The 23,018-nt window shown below is 57.1% G+C and overlaps 2 protein-coding genes across 3 annotated transcripts in view; both read right to left on the bottom strand.

The window, feature by feature from the left end:
* LOC132214855 (cadherin-23) overlaps positions 1-10,398 on the bottom strand; it is a 71,585-nt gene extending 61,187 nt beyond the window's left edge. For both annotated transcript variants that reach the window (XM_059662457.1, XM_059662456.1), the window contains exons 1-4: positions 10,253-10,398; positions 9,992-10,120; positions 8,916-9,044; positions 7,954-8,181 (exon numbers count right to left, since the gene is read on the bottom strand). In XM_059662457.1, the coding sequence (XP_059518440.1) occupies positions 7,954-8,067 (114 nt within the window). In that variant the 5' untranslated portion in view covers positions 8,068-8,181; positions 8,916-9,044; positions 9,992-10,120; positions 10,253-10,398. The remainder of the gene's footprint in view (positions 1-7,953; positions 8,182-8,915; positions 9,045-9,991; positions 10,121-10,252) is intronic.
* A 5,657-nt stretch (positions 10,399-16,055) lies between these two features.
* The window catches only part of LOC132214646 (cadherin-23-like), a 317,401-nt gene continuing 310,438 nt past the window's right edge, over positions 16,056-23,018 (bottom strand). Inside the window, exons 29-31 of the mRNA XM_059661973.1 lie at positions 22,542-22,690; positions 18,008-18,143; positions 16,056-16,570 (exon numbers count right to left, since the gene is read on the bottom strand). Of these exons, the coding sequence (XP_059517956.1) occupies positions 16,056-16,570; positions 18,008-18,143; positions 22,542-22,690 (800 nt within the window). The remainder of the gene's footprint in view (positions 16,571-18,007; positions 18,144-22,541; positions 22,691-23,018) is intronic.

The following is a 23,018-nucleotide window of genomic DNA, read 5'->3' on the forward strand; positions in this document are numbered from 1 at the left end:
GGAGGAGGGAGGAGGCCCCAGAGCAGAAAGCCACCACACTTCCTCTCTAGCTTCCTCCTGCATGGCCTCGAGCCTTTCTTCTCTGGACCTTTACAAAAGTAAGCCTCTCAGCTTCGTGGTTTCCTGTTTTCAGTGAAATTTACTCTGGGCTCCAGGCTCCATCTTGATCCATGACCACACGCCCCACCCCCAGGGGCCCTACTGTTTACTCCCTGTAGTTGACAGGGAGGGGCGGGTGCTAGAATAGAAAGAAGGCCATGCAACCCTGTGCTCACCCCTGGGGTGGTGGTGCGTCTGCAGATGCCCCCTGGCTCAGCACCTGTGAGCTGGGGTGCGTGGATCAGAGCAGGGGAATGGGAACAAGGTGCGTGCCTCCAAAGGAGCTGGGAGGAGCCTGTGGCCTCCAGGAAGTCGCCTGCAGGGTAGGACTGAGGCTGGAGGCTCAGGGGTCCTGACAGTATCTGGGGCCCAGGGAGAGAAACCCATGTTTTCGGCAGTAAGTCATTGTTAAGAGATATACAGTCAAACCTCGGTTCTCGAGTCTCCCTTCTCGAACAATTCGGTTCTGGATCAATTTGTTCACAGGAAGAAATGTCTCGATTGTGGAACAAAACTTTGGTTTTGACCTGACAACCCTTTCATGCTGATGCCTCAGCATCACAAAAAGCGTCTCTCAGGCAACAAAGGAGAGAATGCTTTTGTTGCTGGAGAAATGGAAGATGAGCACAGTTTTAAAACAAAAAGAAGCCCTCCAGAGCGCCAAGGTTGCTAAGGGCGTGACAGCGCTCACAAAACAACAACCACAGGCCATTGAAGAGGGAGAAGAACTATTGCTGATTTGGATAAACAAAAGCAGTGAGTGGGTGATATGTGAAGAATTCATTTAAGGCTAGTAGGGGTGGTTAGATTAAGAAAAGAAGTGTTTATTTGTAGATTATACAGTACATTGGACATGGACTATATATAAGAAAGGTTAAAATGGAATCCTTTGGGGGTCTGGAATGGATTAATTCAATTTACATGGTTTCTAATGGGAAAAAATGATTTGGTTTTCGAACAAATCGCTTCTCCCACAGCCTCCTGGAACGAATTAAAAGTTTGAGAACCGAGATTCCCCTGTATCAGGGATTACGGCGGCGCCTGTGAGCCCTCTCCTAACATTTCACGAAGACCTTCTGCTTCCATTCCCTCCAAGGGAACGGACTGACACTCCTTGAAAATATGCCACAGAGGCCACTGCAGATGCTGCTGCGGGTCAGATTGGCCCAGCCAGGGGCCTGGCGGTGGGCACTGGGGCGAACGCACAGAACCACAGGGCCTGTTTCTCAAAAGACCAATGTTGGGGTGGCCCTTGCTCCTGCCTGGCCAGGGCTCCCTCCTGCATGCAGCAGCCTGGGGCAGAGGGGCTGGCACTGCCCCCTTTAGGGAGTAGTCTGGGGTGGGGACTCTGAGGGACACAGTGGGGCTGGGGGCTGCAGAGGCCTGTCACCTTCCATCCCAGTGTGGGCGCTGCAGCCCTGCCGTCTGCAGAAGCCTTACTGGGTGCCCGCTGAGGCTGAGCTACGATTTGCTCAGGGAACAGCAATGGGCAGAAAGAGGAACTGGGGCGGCCAGCCAGGATGCTGGGCCCAAAGGCCTCTCGACAAGCAGACACCGACAGCCCAGCTGAGCATCTGTCCCAGCCACAGGGAGCACCGCTGTCTGGCCTCTTCGCGGTCCCCGCCTTGCACGGCCGCCTTCCTTTCCGCAGGGGTGCGGTGGGTTAGGGTTAGGGTGTGAGCTCCAGGAGGGTGGGTGTCCAATGACAGCCTGCCCTTTTGAACTCGGTTACAGAGCTGAGAACTGAAGCACAGCCAACCACTGAACCGGGCTGTCTGAGTTCCGGCCTGAGGACCGCTCGCTCACAATGGGCAGGGACCTCTGACCTGCCACCAGCTCTAGGTCCCAGCCGCTTCGCCTGGGCCTGGTGGAATCTCCTCACCAGCAACCATGCCCTGAGCTCCTGCAGGCCCTGGGGGGAGGGGCTTCCTTTTGCCGCTCGGACCCGTGGGCATGGCTTCCTACACTACATGTGAGAGGGCTCCTGAAGTGTCCCTGTAGCTTGATGAGAAGGTGCTGACACGGTTAGCAGCGTCTGCCTTGGGCACAGGACAGAGAAGTGGCGGTGTGTGCCACATCTTTGCCTTTGTTTCAATGCTCTGTGCTTCCCAAAACACGTTCACACGTGTTAGTACTTCTTTGATTTCTCCCTCGCCCACCAGGAAGCCCTGAGAGGCTCTACTGTCCCCACTTAATGCACCGGGAAACTGAGGTTTCCAAAGGTTGTGTCTTGTCACAAGTGAATGAGGGACTGGGGCCAAAGCCTGGCTTCCCTGCTCCCCAGGTTTGTGCTCCTTCCTCTTCATGGAACTGAGTGGCATTACAGGGTACGACTTGGACTTGCTTACAGTACGTGCCAGGGCCCTGGGAGCAGAGCCTGTGCCCACATGCCCGTGGCTCCACTCCTTCCACATCAGTTCCTGCCACTCTCCTTTCTGCCTGGCAACCCTGCAACGGCAGGACGCCTAGAAGGCGTGGTACCTCCCGCACCCACTTGCTTGCCAGGGGGCTGGGAAGGGAGGAACTCTCGCGAACTGCGGAGCCCGTGTTACCGGGAGGCACTGAGCCAGACGCACGGGCAGCATTTGAGAGGCTGCAGCACATCCCTGGAGGAGCAGAGCTAAGGGAAGGGCCAGAGAAGGCCAGGCTGCTTGGTGAGCAGCAGAGGGAAGGGCCCAGGTTGGGGTTTTCTGAGCTTGAGCCGGGGAAGCAGGCTTCCCAAACAGCAGCAGGGCCCACATTTCACACAGAGAAGAGCCCTCGGCCCTAAAGATATGAGGTGAGCTGCCGAGAGCAGTGTCCCCAGCTCACAGACTTCCATGGGGGTGATTGCTGGTGATTTTTGAACCAGAAATAGGTAGATTTTTTTTTGTCTTCTGCCTGGATAGGTGACTTCTGAGGATCCCCACCTGCCTGGGAAGCTAGGGCTGGTTATCCAGGATTGTCTAACCTGCTGGCTGTGGTCTGCATGGCCGAAAGGCCCGGTCAAGCCCTGCCTCTCCCCCTCCCCCTCTCTCCCCCTCCCCCTCCCCCCTGCCAAGGTGCCTCTGTGCCTGGGGCTCAGCTTCTGACCTCCCCGTTGCCTTCCGTCCTTCCTCCCTGGGCCCAGCCCTTCCTCTGGCGGGGGCCTCCCAGAGGGCCACTTAGACCCTCCCCAAGCCTGGCCTCCCTGGCTGTGGCTAGCGGGGACTGAGGCTGTACAATGCCTTCTCCTGGCCGGGCGGCATATCATTGTGTGATAGGCCTGGGCTGGCCCGGATGCCCCTTGCAGTGCAGCTGTTCCAAGCTCTGGGTGATATGGCGCTGAGAACTGGGCGTGGACGGCCTAGGCTGTTCGCAGGAATGTCCGGCTCTCAGGAAATTGGGGGTGGGGGTGGGGTTGAAGGGTTGCTGGGCCGGGGAGGGGCCGTGGTAGGGAAGAAGAGATGTGAGGGCTCAGTAGAGGATTTCTCTTGTTTTGGGAAGGCCTTTGGTAGCTAAATACTATGTCCCCTGCTTAGAGATCCTCCTCCTTTAAGACATGGATAGAAATGGTGCCTTGACCCCGGCTGCTGGCTGTGAAGTCCTAGCTCTCTGTCACATCACAGAGCGTCCGCTCACTGCTCCACGTCCATTTCTCCCACTAGACCAGCGGTTCTCAACCTGTGGGTCGCGACCCCTTTGGGGGTCAAACGACCCTTTCACAGGGGTCGCCTAAATACATCCTGCATATCAGATATTTACATTACGATTCATAACAGTAGCAAAATTACAGTTATGAAGTAGCAACGAAAATAATTTTATGGTTGGGGGTCACCACAACATGAGGAGCTGTATTAAAGGGTCGCGGCATTAGGAAGGTTGAGAACCACTGCACTAGACTGTAGCTTCTTGAGGGCAGACCCGTGCCCAACTCATCTCTGACTTCTTAGCCTCTAGCACAGGCCTGGCATGTATTTGGGAATGAATGAATGAATCTCACTTGTCCCTGTCCTACAGGAAGATGGTCCTGTGCCAGTGGGAACTGGCTTGAACCAGGCAGATAATTGTGGTGGGAACAGGAGGATGGGGTGTGGGTCTGTTGGGCATCTCTGGACAGATATGTGCAGGGTTGCACATACCCTCCTCACCCCCATTAGACCATGGGGACCTTTCCTGGAACCTCAGGATGGGCTAATGCTGCCCAGGCTCTGGCTGGTCCTGGAGGGACTGGGACCATCTACTTTCTCGAATACCCATGCAGTGAACCTCTCCGCCAGCAGAAAAGAGCCCTCTTCTGGTCACCTCTGGCACGCATGACCCTGGGAGTTCACTGTCCAGAGGTTCGAGTCTGGTGAGTGGAAGCAGATCTTCAAGGGTCCAATATTCCTTGGAGGCAAATGCCAATCCTCACTGGGCACTGGCTGCAGGGTCCTAGCTTGCCAGCTTTGCCCCATCCTCACCCTGGCTTAGCTGGGCCAGGGGGGAGTGGAAAGGGTGTTTGAGAAATTAGTGGGACCAGCCCTTGGGGCAGAATGTCACAGGGAGGATATGTAGAGTGTGGGCCCTGCTCTCGGTTCTGAATGCTGCTGTGAGCCCCAAACCCACCCCTGATTATCACTTGCTCTTCAGCCTTTGTTTGGGCTGATCTCTGGAGCCACTATGTGCTTTGCCCTTTGCTGTGCTAATTATGACTGACTGACAAGACGGCCCAGTGTCCCCTCCTCCAGGAAGCCTTCCCTGAATCCTTGTTAGCGCTCCTCAGTGCCCCATCTGTACCTCGGCCTCTGCCTATGGATGTCCTCATTGCATTTCCTTGTGGCAAGGACCATGCTGCCTTCATTGCTGTATCTCTAGTGCCTGGCACATAGTGGGCATGGGGGACACTGGCTGAATGAATAAATGAATGAAGGAATGAGTGAATGAACACATGAACTGTAAGTACATGAACTATATGCTCCTGGGATGGCCACTACAGCTCCTCACTGGTGTCTGAAGGAACAGAACAAAAAAATTAAAAGCACTGATTCTTTTTGACTTAAAATGTTTGTCCCGTAAATCCTTTCCCACTGGTACCTGATGCTGTGTGTCCCTGTTATGGATTACAGTCCAGGAGCCATACATACACGGTTTATCCCTGTATTATTATTTATTGATTATTGTATTAACTTTGTGTTTCGCGGACTCACAACTGCAAACCTACTTTTGCTGCACCCTGTATATTCCGCCCATGATGGCCTCAGGGAACCCCATCCCCAATCCTACTTGTGTTTTCCGGGAGCAGCGGGCTGGTGAGCGCCAGGATAAGGAAGGCAGAGAAAAGGAGATTGCATACCCCCCTAACCCTCCTCCCCCCTGCCCCCATTCCACCAGGGAGCTGTACGGCCGAGACCCGCTTCAAGGAGGACAGAATGTCAGGGACAGTGCATAAGACAGGGCTCATGGGTCTCCACCGGGCAGGCTCGGTCTCCACAGAGGGTCTGGTCAAAAGATGGAAACTCTTTCTGGCCATGGGGACCAGTCCCAAGTTCTGCAGGGCCTTCGTGGGTCGTGACCCACCCATTCTGGGTGGTTAAACGTGCCTAGGCTGATTTCCCAGTTCTCCGATGCCCATTTCTTCTGGGGACCAAAAGGAAGCCAGATGCCTCCAAAACTCAGGATTTTAGAATGTCACAGGTCTCACTGCCTGGGGAACTCTGGGACTGTGGGGTGTGGGGAGGGTGGGGAGTGAGGGGCAGTGTGGTGTGTTCACTGGCCTAGGTCAGGACGGGGAAGAGCAGCATGGCAAATGCCATCAGTTGGTCACCCCAAATCTATTTGCCTCTCCCTCACTAACAGCTCTTGTCTGAGGCAGTGATGTATCTGGCCCCCAATAAGCCCATCCTGATAACCCCGTCTCTCACTTTCCCAGCCTCTCTTGCAGCTAGAGTGCCCATGTGGACCTCTTCTGGCGAATGAGGCATAAGCAGAACTCCAGGGAGTAGGTCTGGAAAGCCTTTTGCTTTCCTGATAAAGGGGCGGAATGCCTTGCATAGCTCTTTGTCCTCTTGTCATTTCCCGACTTGATGCTGACATGGCTGGGGCTGGAGCAGCCAGCTCGCAACCATGAGGGAAAGAGCACGAAGCATTAGCTCTCACTTCACTGAACACAGACGACGACATCTGTAATTCTCTCCAGAGTTTTTGTTCTGTGAGAAAAGTACTTTCTGACTTATTTATGACTCCATAGTTCAGTTTCTGTTACTTGCAGCCAAGCACATCTCTAAATGCTACTGGAGCGACGACCAAGATGATTCACCCTGAAGCTAGGTGCCGTTAAAATTATACTCTTCCCTGCCCCCCTTCGGTTAGTGACACGTGTCCCGTAACTGTGCCTCTGATTGGCCCACTGGGTGTGAATGGCTGAAGTGGTTAGTGCTGACACTGGGCAGCCGTGGGCTGAGATGCCCATTGGGTGCCCAGAGCCAGCTCTATTTCCTGGGCTTCTCAGCATGTGGTTCCCTAGGATTGGCCCAATGTCACCATCCTCCCAGAGGCACTTCAGATAAAGAGCCCAGTCAGGACCTGCTCTGACCCCACAGCCCACCGTGCCAACATCAAAGGGGAGGGGGCCTAACAGAGTCACCTGTTGGGGGCAGAGGGTCAGAGCTGAGGCCTCATTTGTAATTAGGGTACCCAGGGTGGACTGATTACAAAAATGCCCCCCTAGCCACACTCTTTGCAATGTGACATTACAGCTCATCCCTTCAAGATAGCTTATTTCCCCACACCTTGAATCTGAGCTGGCTTTGCAACTTGCTTTGGCCAACAGAATGTGGCCGAAGCGACCCTGTTCCAGTCCCAGGGTCTGCCGTCTCTCCTGGACCCTGTCTCGCTCCACGCGACAAGCACGGGCCAGCCTCCTAGCAGAGGACAGAGAGGTAGCCCAGTTGCCCTGCCACCCCAGCCGACAGGCAACTGACCCCCAGGAGCACAGCCATCCGGCCCACACTCAGCTGCCCAGCACATGGGGGAGCACAGCTGAGAGCAGCGAATAGCCCAGCTAAGCCAGGTCTAAGCCGCCAGCCTCAGAATTGGAGCGAGATCAGTGGTTGTTGCATGCCCCTCTGTTTGGCTCGGTTTGTAAGGCAGTGTTGTTATTATTGTGGTGCTAGATCGTTGATACAATCCTCCTCCTCAAGGTTTACCAAGCACTCCTCCGACACGAGCTAATTCAGTTCCCAACACCACCTATGAAAGAGATACCATCTCCCTTCTGCAGATGACAGAACCGATACTCTGAGAGGTTCTGACTTGCTCGAGATCGTGCGGCCAGCTCACAGTTCTCCACTCTCAAATTGCAAATTGCTCCAATCCCAGCCCATGGCCCCTAGACCGTCTCACCATCCAGCCCTGCCTGCCCCCACCTCCTTCTCCAACCTTGCAAACCTTGGCAGCAGCCCTGCCCATTCAAGCATCAGGCCAGTCCACGGACATTAGCCCCTTCCAACCCTGACGCGTTACTATGACGATGGCGCATCACACCAACATGACGAGGGGAAAGAGGCCAGAGGGCACCTTTTCCTACTTGGCACAGAGGCGCCACCACATGGGTTAGTGTGGCCCCACAGGCACACAGCTTGGCAAGTGGTATGGGGGCTGGCCAGGCTCGAGGCACAGGCTCAACTTGTACCTTCCCATAGAGCTGTGTGAGCAAAGACGACTAAACAGAGACCCTCGCTTCTGCAGGCTCCCCCTACATACTCATAAGCCGACGGACTAAAGGCACGATGAAGGCGCCGTCAAGGATTCACGCAGGCGCGGCGCCCCGTTCCCTCCCATCGTGCTCCCCTCACACAGAAGGCGCAGTTGCCCCTCACCCACCCGCCCTGCCCCATGGCCGCCCCTGTCACTCACCGACAGCGGAGGGGTGCCCTCGTCCTCCACGGTGACCACCAGGTGGTAGAAGCTCTGGTGCTCGCGGTCGGGTGGGGCGGGCCGCGTGGTGATCTCCCCGCTGAGGCGGTCCATGCGGAAGGTCGTGTCGTCGTTGCCCGCGGTGATGTAGTAGGACAAAACGCTGTTGATCCCGATGTCACGGTCAGTGGCTCTCACCTGGACCACGGCAGTACCCCCGCCCACGTTCTGGGAAGGGAACAGGAACCGGGTCACTCCGGAGTCACTGGGGCAAAGCCCAGCACCTGCTCCGGGGAGCCTAGGGGCCTCACGGACCCCCAGAAAGCTTGGCTGTCTATGCTGGAGCCGTGACGAGGAGGGCGAGGATGGTGGCGGCGAGCCTTCTGTGGGCACCTACTACATGCCGGGGCCGTGTTAACGCTGTAACTTCCCCTACAACCCTACGTGTCAGGTCCTGGCGTCACTCCCATTTACAGATGAGAAAACTCTGGTGCAGGCAAGGAATGTGTGCAAGTCACACAGCGTCAGTGGCAGAGCCAGGGCTGAATTGCGGGAGGCTGGCCTGAGAGCTGGCCTTGAAACCCCTATGCCATCCTGCCTTCATGAACGTCCAACCTGGCGAGATACCCAGCAATGCCGGGGCAGACATTCTCCTGGAGGGACTGAGTAACCAGAGAGCTGGTTTATTGTCAAGCAGCTCTCGCAGGGCACACCTCCGCTCCCTGTGGGCGGTAGAGGGCCACCTCTCCTCTCCCTCTCCTCTCCTCCTTCCACAAAGACCCGGCACGCAGGACCTAGCCTAGGCGTTAGGACTGGAGTTATGAATGAGCCATTGTCCCCACCCCCGAGATCTGAGAGACTAGTGGGCCAGGCAGACATTTAAGCATTAAGTGGTTGGCAGCCGGCTCATGCTCACTGTCCACCCCAGATGTCCATCTGTACGGGTGCTGGAGTGCCCTCACCTCGTTCACGCTGACATTATATCCAAAGGGGCTCTCGATCACTGGGGGGTTGTCATTGACGTCCAGGATGGTCACCTGCAGGATGTGGTTCTTCTTCCGTGGAGGGGTGCCCCGGTCAGATGCCACCACCTAGGAGGAAGGGGTGACTGGGGTCAGGGCTAACGGGCGGGTTAGGACCAGGAATATGGAGTCCTATCTACTAGGTGGGGAGGTTGGAAGGACAGACAGACTCACTGGCCCATCCCTGTCCCTGGGGCTGGGGCGCCAGCTCTGGGCTCTCCCTAAGTCCTTGGCCTTCTGCCCCATGTTGCGAACAATGCTTGCCCACCTCTTGAATGCCCTGGGACCCTCATTTGCAATCTGACTTGGGTGTGTCTAGTCTTCACCTCCCAACCTTAGCCCTGACTGTATTCTGGGCTGTGCCAGCCCCTGACCATGACCCCAGGCCTGCAACTGGACTCAGGGTTCCTGCCTTTAGCTTCACAGGCCCCTGATCTATGCACTTGGATCTGAACTCTGGCAAACGAGCCTCAAATAATCGCTGAGCAGCGCAGACACAGACTGAGCCCGTCCTGGGAGCCACGATGCTTCCTGGGTGCCTGCAGGAGTGCCCTGGGGGCTCAGAATCCTGCAGAAGCACAGCCCTGGGTTCCCAGAGACCCCTCGGAAGACATGCCAGCACAGCAACTCAGCGGTAACGGTGGCCTTCGTGACCCCTCACCTCAGCAGAGGCAGGCCAGGCAGGGGTTTTTCTGCCCATTGCACAAGAGGGGAAATTGAGGCCCAGACAGTAAACCACTTGCCTGAGTTTCACACTGCATTTGTGGAAGAGCCCGGGCTTTGCCAGGCTTTCTCTTCCGGCTCTCACGGCCGGGACGGGAACCTCTGCTGGTCCTGCTCTGGCTCCCGAGCCCCTCCCAGGGGCCCTCTCCGGGTTGGCCTCACTCATGCTCTTGGCCCTGATGTGCCGCCTGCCGCCCGGTACTTGGTGACAGCAGGGGAGCTGACTACCAGGATGTGAAGGGCCAGGTGCTCTCCTGGGTGGTCAACAGCGACCTGAGGGGGCGGGTCCGCACCTTGAGGATATAGTGGTCCAGCTCTTCTCTGTCCAGGGGCCTGGCCACGAACACTTCGCCGATGGAGTCATTGGTGGTGACAATCTCAAAGGCCCCAGCAATGTTGCCCGAGGCCAGAGAGAAAACCACCTGTCAGGGAGGAGAGCGGTGAGAGGTGATGAAGCGGGTCCCAGCTTCCTGCTCGGTGAAGGGGTGGCTTGGAGGGTCTATGGGAAGCCCCTGCTGAGAGAGCTGACCCGGGCTGTTTCACTTGATGCCCACCTGCCCGTTGCTGCCGGCATCAGGGTCCTGGGCCTTGACAGTGGCCACACGCTGGCCCACGGGGCAGTCCTCTGGAACGCTGACAGCCGAGTCGGAGGTGACGTCAAACTGAGGGCTGTTGTCATTCTCGTCCAGCACAGTGATGTAGACCTGGGGGTGAACGTTACCAGAGACCTATCGCCTCCACCCTCTCCCAGCCCCAAACACCAGGGGCCCACCGTGGGCCCCTGGGGACCAGACCTCCACTCGGTCTGGCCCATCAGCTCGCTTTCAGAGCCCACCTAGGCCTCTCCTGACTTCACACGAAGGCCCTGAGCACACTTTTCCTAGGCGTCTGGGGGAGGAGGGCGGCTCATACCAAGTGCTGAGGCTGGGGCGGCAGGAACGGGGCTGGGAGATCTGGAAGGTAAGGCCCTGACTGAAGGGGGTGGGGCTACTCAGCTCCAAACCCACCAGGCAGTGGCAGACTGGCCCTGGCACCGCTTCCTGTTTTCCAAGAGGAACTAGGAATACAGATTTTGTGTGTGGAATGAGGTGGTAATTAATAAAAATTAAAGAAAAAATTATGTGCAGGCTGACGACGGCACATCTGGCAGCCAGATATTGCCTGAAGGCCTCTTCGTTAGCACATCTGGATCAGAGGGAGAGGAACGGGGCTCAGAAGGAGGGAGGCTGAAGGTGGCTTGGTGGTCCCTCTCGGGAGGGCACAGGCGGGGGGTAAAAGAGAGACGAAAGCCAGGAGCACGCACACGGCGAAGAGCAGCTCGTTCAGGGCCTACAGCTCAGGTGTCCTGCAGGGTGAGGACAGCGAGCTGCAGGGAAGGCCCTGCTGTGGGTGCAGCCTCCAGAGCCCATGGATGGCCAATGGCCACGGGCCAGGAGGGTGGCACTGCAGGTGCCCTTAGGGTCACTGATGAGGGGGCTGAGGTAGGGCAGGAGGCGGCTCAGATTTTTAAAATCCCAGTCCCGGCCTCCTCCCCAGGTCAGATTCTCGGTCCTGGGGTTCTGGGCGCCCAGGCCTGCCTGCCTGCTGCCCTAGGACCCCATCGGGAGCCTGTAGCACCTCACACCTGCTGAGGAGATTCATTTCGTCCTCCCTCGTCATCAGGTTTTTCCTCCTCTTCTTGGTCCTAGCCGCTCTCCCCTATCTGTAGGCAGCTTTTAAAACCACGAGGCAGCCCGAGCTGGTTTGGCTCAGTGGATAGAGCATTGGCCTGCAGATGAAGGGTCCTGGGTTCGATTCTGGTCAAGGGCACATGCCCGGGTTGTGGGCTCAATCCCCGGTGTGGGGCATGCAGGAGGCAGCTGATCAATGATTCTTTCTCATCATTGATGTTTCTCTCTCTCTCTCCCTCTCCCTTCCTCTCTGAAATTAATAAAAATATATTAAAAAAATAAAGACACAAGGCACTCTGGTGGCGTGGCTGTTGGTGGGTGTCATCCCATGCACCGAAAGGTCGCCAGTTCGATTCCCTGTCAGGGCACATGCCCGGGTTGTGGGCGCCATCCCTGGAGGGGGCATGCAGGAGGCAGCTGATCGGATGTTTCACTTTCACATTTTATTCTCTCCCTCCCCCTTCCTTTCTCTCTAAAAATCAATAAAAAATCTTAAAAAAAAAAACCACCAACAACCAAAAAGAGCCAACAAAAGAACGCAGCCCCAAACCACAAGGCAACAAGCCCGGCTTCACAGCAGGACCAACACCACCACTTCCACTTACTGGCTGTGCGATTTTGGAAGAAGTTATTAAACCTCTGATTTTCCATTCTCTCAGCTGAAAATAAGAACGAGAACACCTACCGCACGAGGATGCTGGGGGGAATAAGTGAGCAAGCAAAACGTTAAGGGTGGTCCCTGTCCTGCTTCCTGCCTGGCAGATGGCCATGATTTCACTCTCCAAGACTCTGCCCAACCATCATGGATTTTGGTCAGGAAGTTCTACGAAGTCCTGGAGCCCCAGTGTGCTCACCTGTGAAATGGGCATAAATATGCCCTCCACACTCTTCTCAGGGCACCAATAAGCAAGGCCCCTGTGCTCTGATCCACCCCAAACCCTCCCACTTGGGTCCAGGCCTTGTGTGGGTTCCCCATGCTTTCTTCCACGGCAGGGCCTTTCCCATGCTGCTTCCTCTGCCTGGAATGGTCTTATTCCTTGGCTGAGTAAATTCCTATGCTTTCTGGGAATCTCAGCTTGGGTCACTTCCTCAGGGAAGCCCTCCTGGATTTCCCCAACATTGTATTATCAGCTGTCTCACGTGGCATACATTTATTGGGGTGATACTTTGATCAGTGTCTCTCCCCCATTATATCTTATGCTTGGGAAGGTAGGGACTATGTCTGATTTTGGTTTCCTGTTGTACCCTGAGCCCAGCCAAGAGCCTGGCCCACAGTCAGTGCTCCCCTATGATTACTGCTCTGATGATCACAATGATGTTTGTAAGGTTTTCCCAGCTTCAGAGAGTTGGCCTCAGAGGAGGAAGGGCAGGGGTCAAGGTCCGCAGGAACTAATGTGGGTCTGTGTCCTCATCCAGGACCTTCTGGTCCAAATCTCCCTGTCCCATCCCCTGGAGGCCTGCCCCTTCCTGCGGCCTCTCCACCCCTCCTGGGGCCCATGGGAGCTACTGGGGCCCAGGAGGAGTCAGGTGTAGGTGAGCTGGGGTTTGGGGTTCCGGCCTCACGTAGGAAACGGTAGCACCCCTAAAAGGCCCCTCAGCCTGCCTCCACCCTCGCACCTCCAACAAGTTTGGGGCTAACAGGGCTGGCGTATCTGGGGCAGTGGCCCTGGGAGCCTCCGAGAAGTCAGGGCAGAGCAAAGGGGTGTGGGTTTTGCCTGGCAGAGGGTGAAGAGGCTGTGGAACTACAGCGGCCTGCACAGAAATGTGTACCCCGAAAGGCCCTTGCCAGCCCGTGCAAGGAAGTGGGGGGCTGGTCCAGGAAGGGGCTTTAGCAGCCTTGGGGTGCATCCCGGCTCCTGTCAGTCTCCACCTGTCCTCGGCCCCTGGCCTTCTCCTGCCAGCGAGGGTGAGGAACAACTGGCCCATTGCCCAGATGAGGCTGCTGAGGCCGGGGAAAGGGCCCCACGTAACCACTCTGAGTCTTAGCTCCCGTGGCTGGGAGGGCCAAGAGCCGCTGGACACAGGCCACCTGCCCACTGCCCACCACTGAGGACTCTGCTCAATGGCTGCCCTCTGGGGCCCTGGGGGGCTGTGGGGAGCTGCGCAGATGCAGTGCTGCTTGTGGTCTCACTCACCCCCAGGCTGGGCCCATGGATGGAGGGGCTATGGGGCACGACCAAGCCACCACTGGGGCCACTGGGGCCGGGCCCCTCCAGGGAGCCAGGGGGTGGAGGACCTTAAGCAGCTGCATTTGGCTCCCTGCAAATACTTGGTTGCTCCTATCCCTGTAGGCCAGTGATTCTCAACCTTCCTAATGCCGCGACCCTTCAATACAGTTCCTCATGCTGTGGTGACCCCCAACCATAAAATTATTTTCGTGGCTACTTCATAACTGTAATGTTGCTACTGTTATGAATCGTCATGTAAATATCTGATATGCAGGATGTATTTTCATTGTTACAAACTGAACATAATTAAAGCATAGTGATTAATCACAAAAACAATATGTAATTATATATGTGTTTTCCGATGGTCTTAGGCGACCCCTGTGAAAGGGTCGTTTGACCCCCAAAGGGGTCGCGACCCACAGGTTGAGAACCACTGCTTTAGGCTGATGTGACAGGGACTCAGTGGGGAGAAAATGTGGCCATAGCCAAGGCTAATGCTGGGCTGGACACCTCCTGTGTCTCCAGGCGGCCTAGACCAGACTGGCTGGTGCACAAGCCATGATGGCTGCATGCTCTCATTCGCACTGCAGGATGCCACTTCAGTGGGCCCCTCCCCTGGGACCCGCCCCCAGTCTGGGGTCACCTACCTGCCTCTCCCACTTCTCCCACTTCCTAGGAACCTCTGGCCTCAGGGGTCACTCTCCCCGAAGTGCTCCTGGCACATGGTCTCCCCTGCCTTTACTGAGAGTCCTTGAGGCCAGTGCCACACCATGCACGCTGCCCTTGCCCAGCACCCCAGGCCCTGGCACTGTGCCCTCCACTTCACTTCACTGTAGTAAAACACACTTCTTACACCAACCCCCAAGACAGGGCGGGTCCTCTTTACAGATGCCACTCCCATCATGCCTCTCTCCAAGACTAGTTCACAAAGGTTTCCTATCCACCAGTTCCTCTGCCATTGTCCTCACATCCTCTGAAGAAGGCAGGGCTGCTGGCCTGACCCTCATTTTAGACCCGAGGAAAGGAAGCACAGAGAGGCTGAGCAACTGGCCTGTGTCACACAGCCGGTGAGGGGCAGAGCTGGGTTGAGGCCTCAGTGTCCCTTTCACTGTGTGTTCCACCCACTCCTTGTTAGCGGGCCCTCCACCCCAGCATCCCCTAGAGGCTCAGTAGGGCAGAGAGGGCAGAGCTGGACACGGGGTACGGGGCCTGGACTCAGGTGAGAGTGGGTGCACTGGGATGGCCGTGAAGGGCCTGAGCAGGGGCCTCCTGCACACGTCCTCTCCCCAGGGAGGCAGGAAGGCCCAGCACCACTCAGGGCCGAGCCAGCACTGGCCACAGCCAAGAGCACGGCGGAGAGTCGGATCCACGCTACTCACCTTCTGTAGCGAGAGCCGCAGGAGGAGGCCGAGGGAGAGAAAAGGCAAAGATGCAGCTGGTTAGCAGTCGGCAGCTCTCCCGGCACCCGTTTCAAGCAGTGGCCTGTTGGGAGGCCTACCCCCTCCCGCCCCGCCTGTCTGAGGTCTCATCCTGGCCACGCCGCCCCGAAGTGTGGCATGACTGCCACAGGCTGCTCCTGGGCTATCAAAACCCCGCCTACTGCCTCGCCTGCATGGCGGGTGGCTGGTGGAGATGTGGGTTTTGGGGTGCCTTGGGCTGGTGATGGGACGCACCCGTGGGGCTCTCACCCGGGGAGTCACTCACCACAGTGGCGTCTACTTTGGGGCCACCGTCATCCGCCACCACCGTCAAGGTGTAGAAGTCGCCTTTCTCCCGGTCCACCAGGCCCTTGACTGTGATCACACCCTGCAGGGAGGGTCCAGAGGGGAGAGTGAAACATGGCACACACCAGCAGAGCCTGTCCCTCCCCAAGCAGTCCCAGGCTCCGGCCAAAGCCGACTCCTCACTAACCCCGACACTCTGCCCGCTGTGCCACCCCACCCGCCCTCTGTCTGACATAACTATTACAATCCTGCTGCTCTCAGTCCCTCAGACACCACCCCTTCCAGGCAGGCTTCCTGCTTCCCAGCCGGGCACGACTGCTCTTATCTGGGCCCCAGAGACACTCCGTTACACTGTATTGCAGTCTGTCTACATCTTCCCTTGGGTGCTCCGACCTGTATCCTTGATGATCCCTACTCTACCCCCAGCCTGAAAACTCTGTGGCTGGGAAGGCTCTTGTTCATCTCTGTGCTCCCAACATGCTCAGGACAAGGCCTGGGACCCTGCAGGCATATTACCATGCCTATTTTCAAAGACGGGGCTCTTATAAAAACCACTAAAGCCTAGATAAAAAAGTGAGAGCCAGGCAGCAGATGAGAGCTGCACCAGACACCTGGCTAATACTGGCTGTTGCAATGAAGCCCAAAATCTGTATCGGAGCTTCCTAACAGCCCAGGTAAAAACGGAAACACGATGACCTGAATCGCTTTCATTATCTAGTAACAAGGATACCCGGTTGCCTAGGTATAAACTTTATCTTACGCCTAAATATTAAAAGGGATGTATTACAGAACTGTTTATCGATACTTTATGACGAAGAGCAGCGTGCCCTGCATACAGAGGAGCTGAATAAATGCTGGCTGGCTGTAAAAGGGCTGAGCTCCCGCTCCTCGGAGAGCACTTGCTGACCCAGCCTCCCTCACCGTGTAGGTGTCTATCTTGAAGAGGGCTTTGGCCTGCGCGCTGGTGTAGGCGTCAAAGCGATAGGTGATCAGGTTGATGTTGTCGATGGAGTAGGCCTGGACCCGCACAATCTCGGTGCCCAGGGCCAGGTTCTCCATGATGGCAGCCTCATAGGAGGCGTTGGAGAACTGCACGTCCTCATCCAGCTCGTTGAGCAGCGTGATATAGACGCTGCAGAAGCCCTGGTTGAAGGGGGGCGCCTGGTCGGTGGCGGACACGTTCATCAGGTAGCTGGTCTTGGTCTCGTAGTCCAGGTAATCCACAGTGATGATAAGCCCCGTGCTCTCGTCAATCTCGAATTTCCCTTCTGCACCCGACAGGATGCGGTAGTTTATCAGGCCACCGTCCCCTGCAGGAGGACGCAAGAGGTTGTGCCATCCCAGACGGCAGTGGGGCTTCCCTACCACAGGGTGAGGGGCCGGGGCCTACCCGGCGAGCACTGCTCCCCACCTGTAGGCTGAATCGCCCCAAGGGATGCAGCAGAGGACGGGGTCAAGGTCTATGTGGACGGCAAGGCCCAGCACATGCTGTGGACCTCCTCTGGGGCCTGGTCAGGGCATGAGATATGCCAGGGGGGGAGTTGCTCTTGGAGCTTTAAAATCTAAGCTCAAGCACCTCACATGGGTATTTGGACAAGACAGTGGGGAAATTAGGGATCTCTGGCAGTGAGGGTGCTGATCTAAAAAGTGTTCGATCAACAGGGGCAGCATCCTCAGGGGTGACCAAGTCTTCATTCGGTCCCTCCAGCCAAAGGGTTCCAGTGCCAGGGACACCTTCTCCCGTTTCCCCAACTCCTCCACCCGAAGCCCTGGGTCTTGGAACATAACCCTCATCCAGGTGCCAGAGGTGGATTTCCTTAGCTGAAATCTCTAGACCGCCAGAGGAATGCCCATGAAACCACTCAGGATTCCCAGCCTCCCTGAAATTATTTGCAAAACTCTGAGTGGATGTGCATCTTGTGGGGGAGGGATCCACAGACGTTACTCGTTTCTCAAAGGGATTCCTGACCCTTTGAAAAGGTCGTGAACCACTGGGCCAGTGATGTGTGGACCTAAACTGTATAAATGGGAAAGCAATCCACCCGAGTGCATGTGGAGTTATTTCTCCCTCCACCTGTCCCGCACCCAGCTGAGCTGGGGATGCTGACGCGTGGGGCTGGGAGCCACCAGAACAGCCGACATGAAGGACGCGCAGGAACGGGGAAACTAGGAGCAATTCAGGGAGCCTCTCTGGGGGGCAGCAGACCCCCAGGAAAGAACTCCTCCCCGGCCGTATCCGTGGCCCAGACAGCCAGGCCTCACGAAGAGGAAGGAACACAGTGACCTGGCCATGTTCTCCTGCATTCTGCGCTAACTGTGGCCCTCGGCAAGACCCAGGCTCCCCCCAGGGCAGACCGCTGTCCTGTAGAACGGGCACACTGCCCCTTGAGAGCCTGTGTGGCAGGCCCGGGGCCGAGGCTGGCTGGAGGAGCAGGCCTCACCAGCTTTCTGACAACTCCTTTACCTCTCCCAGCCCTGCCCAGCTCCTAGCCAAAGGCCACCTGCAATGACAAATCTGGACATCTCAAACGTGTGACCTCTCCTCTCTCCATCCAGCCCTCCTAGTCCTGGGCATCTGGTGAGGATGCCACCAACACCGTCCCGGGAGCCCCTCCCTGGCCTGGGAGCTGCTGACAGGGGAAGCCCAAAGGGTCCTGAGGGTGACAGGCCCTGTAGGAGTGGGAGGGATTTAGCTGGGGAGAGTCACTCTGGGGAATGGGGCTCCCTGGGTCCCCTGCTGGCCTCACCAGTGTCTCGGTCTGTGGCTTTGACGACGATGACAGACGTGCCAATGCCTGCAGTCTCTCGAAGTGCCAGGCGGCTGTACTGTTGCTGCGTGAACACCGGGGCCTCATCGTTGACGTCCTCCACATACACGATCACCTAGGAGCGGCCAGAGGGGAAGGTCAGGGTGGGGGAGACCGGGAAGCCCAGAGCTGGGCCCCCTGGGCCTGAGTGTGAGGTCACCTGGGCCAGCTGGAAGCTGGGAGGAGAGGCCTGGGGCTGTCTGGGTGTTACCGTGTCCTCCCCACCTTGCACAGTACCTGGCATGTGGCAGGTGCTCAAACATCATCTGTTAAGGAACAAACCTTATCTTACTCTTGGCTCTGCTACTAAACCCGTGGGAACCTGTGAGGAATTAGTGACTCCTTTGTGCCATCAAGTTCCTCAGTTATGAAACAGTAATATTGGTGTAATAATTCAACTCCCACGTCACTCCTAGGGTTGTTATGAAGACAAAATGTGCCAGGCCCTGCAAGAGTTTTAAAGTGACCCCATTCAAATGCCAAAATGTGTCCGGGAGAACAGACGTAAAAATGCTAATGGCGGTTGGCATGGAGCGTGTCATTGCTCAGCCCTGCAGATTCTCAGGCCCCTCCCCTGGGGGCGCTCACTGCCGCACAGCACCCACCAGCTGCTGGGACCCTGCACCCAGAGCCAGGGAGCCTGGGAATTGCGTCCCCGGGGCAGCCCTTAGCCACTGATGGACAGGAGAGCGGTCTAGATTCTCTGGTTTCCTGGGCCCCATCGGGCAGCTGGGGCGACGCCCAGAGCTCCTGTGGGACCGAGTCAGAGCTCCCCCTGTGCTACTATGCCGGCTGCCTCTCCTTGCTGGTCCCGTGACCCCCCCAACTTTTCTTGGGGACACTTCCTATTAATCGCTTTCACGCCAATCCTTGTGGCAGGATCTGCGTCGGGGGACCCGGCCCACGACAGTGGCTATGTCTGAATCGTGGAATTATGCATAATTTTCATCACTGCTTTTCCGCACTTGCTAATTTCTCTTTAATGAATACAGACATCTTGCATCACAAAAACACAATTTAAAAGAAGAGATGTCTATGGCTAGAGATCAGCACCCGCCCCCCCCCCTTCTTTTTGCCACCCCACCTGCCCCTGCCCCCCCCACACAGGAGCACAGGGAGGGTGTGGCCCAGCTATGCTCCCAAGGACCAGTGTGGTGGTGGAGATGGGGAGGAGCTCGCCCAAGGCCTCACGGTAACTGAGAGGGCTGGAGAGGGAGGGCAGGGTCTTCTGGGTCCCGATCTACCAACACTACCGCTCTTCACACAACACTACCGCTCTTCACACTACGTTGGGGATAAGCTGCCCCAGAACCGGCAAGACACCCTCCTTCCAGCCTAACAGAGCCAGAGCCAGGACCAGCGCACTTGCTAGCGGGGTGCAGAGGGAGCAAACAGGGCAGGGCAATGATGTGCAACACAGATTTCACACGTGGTCACAGCACTGATGGCGGCCGACGCACAGACTGTCTGAGAGCACGGATATTCGGTTTCTGATTCATCACAGCCGCGGGGATCAGCCCCACGGGGTTTTGCGGGGAACTGGCTGGAGAGAAGTGAGGGGCTTCCGTTGGCGTGAGCAGAAATGGTGGAGAACTCCGGGGTCGGTGGGGTGGCGGGGGGGGGGGGGGGAGGCATTTGGGAAAAAGGGTTCTCTACTTCCCTGCTCCTGGGGCTCCTGGAGCCCTGCTTAGTCATTACATTTTCATGCCCAGACACCCAGAACCCACTATGCAAACTGCAGTGCCCACCCCAGAGCACAGCTGCTCACAAGCCGGAACCTTCTCAGTTTGGCTTCCCCAAGAGTTTGGCTGGGGAGCCCGTGGGCGGGGGTGGGGTGGGGTGGCTTTGGGGAAATTTGCATGGATGAGTTTCGGGAATGCTCTTTCCATAAACAGAAACTAACCATTCATCTTTCAAAAGTGTGAGCCTCCCTTCCCGATCCTGCTTATCCCTGTGGCCTTGAGCCCAAGGGTTGAGGGGAAACACAGGGCTAGTCTGACGGTGGGTAAAACGAGGAGGGAGGTGCACGGAGCCTGGGTGTGGCCCGTCCGCCCTGAGGCTGGCTGCAAGCCACTCTCCACTTGCTGGTTTCAGCCTTGTTTTTCGCAGCAGAGACGGGGCAAAATGGTGTGTGGTTTACAAACCTGAGAGGCACAGATGTACAGGAAACACATAGGTCTGCCAAGCTCTTGCTGAGCAGTTACTAAGCGGCTAGGCTCCCTGGAGAACCAGCCTCACTTTCTGTCCAGTGCTGTGCCCTCCAACAGGACAGGGCGGGAAATTGTGTGCGTGTCTCTGTGTGTGTGTGTGTGTGTGTCTCTCTTTCTCTCTGGGGGGTGTGTGTGTGTGTGTCTCTCTCTGTGTCTGTGTGTGCACGCACGCGCACTCCTCTGATGTGTATGTGAGTCCCAGGTCCCCACAGGACTGTTTCACTCCAAGCTCCCTGGCCCTTCCCTCTGGCCGTCCCTGGTCCCTGCAGCAGGACCTGGACAGTCCCTGCAAACCCTCTCTGTTGCTGCTGGGAACACGAGTCCTGGGCCAAGCTGAAGTCCCGCACTGTCCTCAGAAAGGTCCCAGTGTTCCTGGGGCTCACGTGGGGCTGGGTGCCCCAAGGGCCACCCAGGGGGATAAGGCAGTGGGGGTCTGAAGAGCCTTGTGTATGGCAGCGCAGACCCGGACTGCCTGCCTGGTATGAAGCCCGGCTCTACCTTTACTGCGGTGTGAGACCCTAAGCACAGTGGCCAATGCCTTGTTGCCTCAGTCTCCTCATCTCTAAAATGGGCAGAATAACAGTGTTTTATGACTTTTGTGAGGATCAAATGCGTTCAGGTACCTGAAGCACCCAGGAGAGTGCCTGGCACAGACTGAGCACGATGTGAGGGTTTCTCATTCCTCGGGGTTTCTGGGGAAAGGAGCAAAAGGCGGGTGGCGAGCAGGTGGGGCCGAGGCCCCACCCCTGCACGGATCTGCACAGCCTGGCTTTGATCTGTTCGACACAGTACCCTGGGGCGCTGCCTACCATTTTGTTACAAAATATTGTGGCTAGAAACGGGCTGCAGCCACTATGCTGAGGCCCCGACAACAGCAAACCTTGAAGAGAAGTGCTCCCCTGCCTCTGGGGGGGGGGGGTGAGGGGGCCACAAGCAGGGCTATGGTTAGGAGGCTGGGAGTCCAGGGAGCCACCTGAGCTATGCTGACATCAGTCACTCTGCGGCCTGAGGTTGGTCCCACAAAGGGCCGGCTCTGACGTCGTGAGTGGGTGCATCGCGTGAATAAGCAATTACACGGTCCCGCAGGTGAGCGTGGCCCTGGGGGGCGGCCCGAGTGCGCATTCAGGTAACCGTGTTTCACCCTCAGTCACCAGGGCTCCGAAATTGTTCCAAGAAGCCCCAAGGAGTAAAAACCCAAGGGGTCTGCCCCACTCAGCCACCTCCACCCGGCCAGCTCTCACTTGGAAGGGCGGCCGTAGAACCAGGCTCCCCTTCGCCTCTCTTCCCGAAGCAGAGTTTCAGGGGCAGCAGCAGGAGAGGGCGGGGGCGGAGGCTGAGGGCTGGTGACCCCGCTGCCTCTGCTCATTGTTTCCAGCCCCGGGGGAGGGGGCGGGGAAACAGCGGCTGCAGATGGGGCTGATAAGAAGAGCGAGGCTGCTCCACTCGGTTCTGGGTAAAAGTCCCTCCACCTGACTTTTCCCATCTCCCTCCCACTCTTCACCTCTGGGGTCTGACTCACTTTCCACCTGGTTTAAAGGAAGGCGCTGTGAGCTGCTGAGTGTGCAGTGGGGTGACCTTGAGAGGTCATTTCAGGATCCCCCTGCCACTGGGCAGGAGAGGGCATCAACTGGCCCAGCCAGGGGGAATGTCTGTGTGTCTATTCTTGACTATTCAGGAAGATGAAGTTGATTGGATTTTAGCTGCTAAGGGAGAGGCCGAGGTGAGTGAGGGTGGGCAGAAAAGAACGCATTTGATGGGGCAGCTGGAAGTAGGCACGGGGTCTTTGGGGGCCACTTTCAGTGGAAAGAGCACTGAACTTGGACTCAAAAGCCCCGGGCTCTGAGGTCTGTCACTAATGCCTCTTCTGTGCCCAGTTTCCTTGTTTCTAAAATGAAGTGGACAACATGTACATCTCTGAGATCCTATCGGGAGATTTTCTTGGCTCAGGCTTGAGAGCTGTGTTGACATAGCATGGTAAGGACATCTCTTTCATCCCACCATTGACTCCTCTTCCACATCTGGAGAAACTGAGGCTCAGAGAAAAATGATACAGCCAAGATCCCAGGCTGGGCACCCCAGCACCAGGTGTCATTCAAAGCCTAAGCCAGTGGCAGCCTTGCCCTGCCCAGCCCCAACTGGTGGCCTTCCCCAGCCCAGCTACGGCCTTGGCCCAGCCCCGAGCTCAGTGCAGGAGGGGAGGTAGGGCTTGAGGCCTGGCTGACTGGCTATATCTGAGAGCCGCCCCAGCCCACCCCCGGCCTCACCCTGACGGAGCTCCGCATGGGGCCCAGGTCGTGGTTATAGGCCTCCACTATCAGCACGTGGGATGAGTCTTGCTCCCGGTCCAGGGGCTGGGGCCCTCGCACCAGGAGCCCGTCACTGATGTGGATACGGAAGTGGTTGCCATGGTTACCTGTGTGGAGAGACAGATGAGATGCGTGGGCTCTGTCCTGGAGCAGGAGCCTCTTGGGATTGTGGGGTAAAGAAGGGGGACCCAGCCCCCAGAATGCTGATCCTGCCCAGAGGTCTCAGGACATGGCCCCTGCCTCATGCTGGACTGGAGGGAGCAGGTAATTTACTCTGTACCCTCCATACAGGGAGCCTGGGGGACCCCTGAGACACCGCCCCCCTCCCCGAGGTGTCAGTGGATTCAATATTTCAGAGGGATCTGGGCACCACAGAAAGAGGAACCCAAACCAATTTCTCTGTGGGTGGGCGAAGCCCGGATTTGGTGGACATCT

This window comes from Myotis daubentonii, chromosome 13 (assembly GCF_963259705.1).
Source record: "Myotis daubentonii chromosome 13, mMyoDau2.1, whole genome shotgun sequence".
Taxonomy (NCBI): Eukaryota; Metazoa; Chordata; class Mammalia; order Chiroptera; family Vespertilionidae; genus Myotis; species Myotis daubentonii.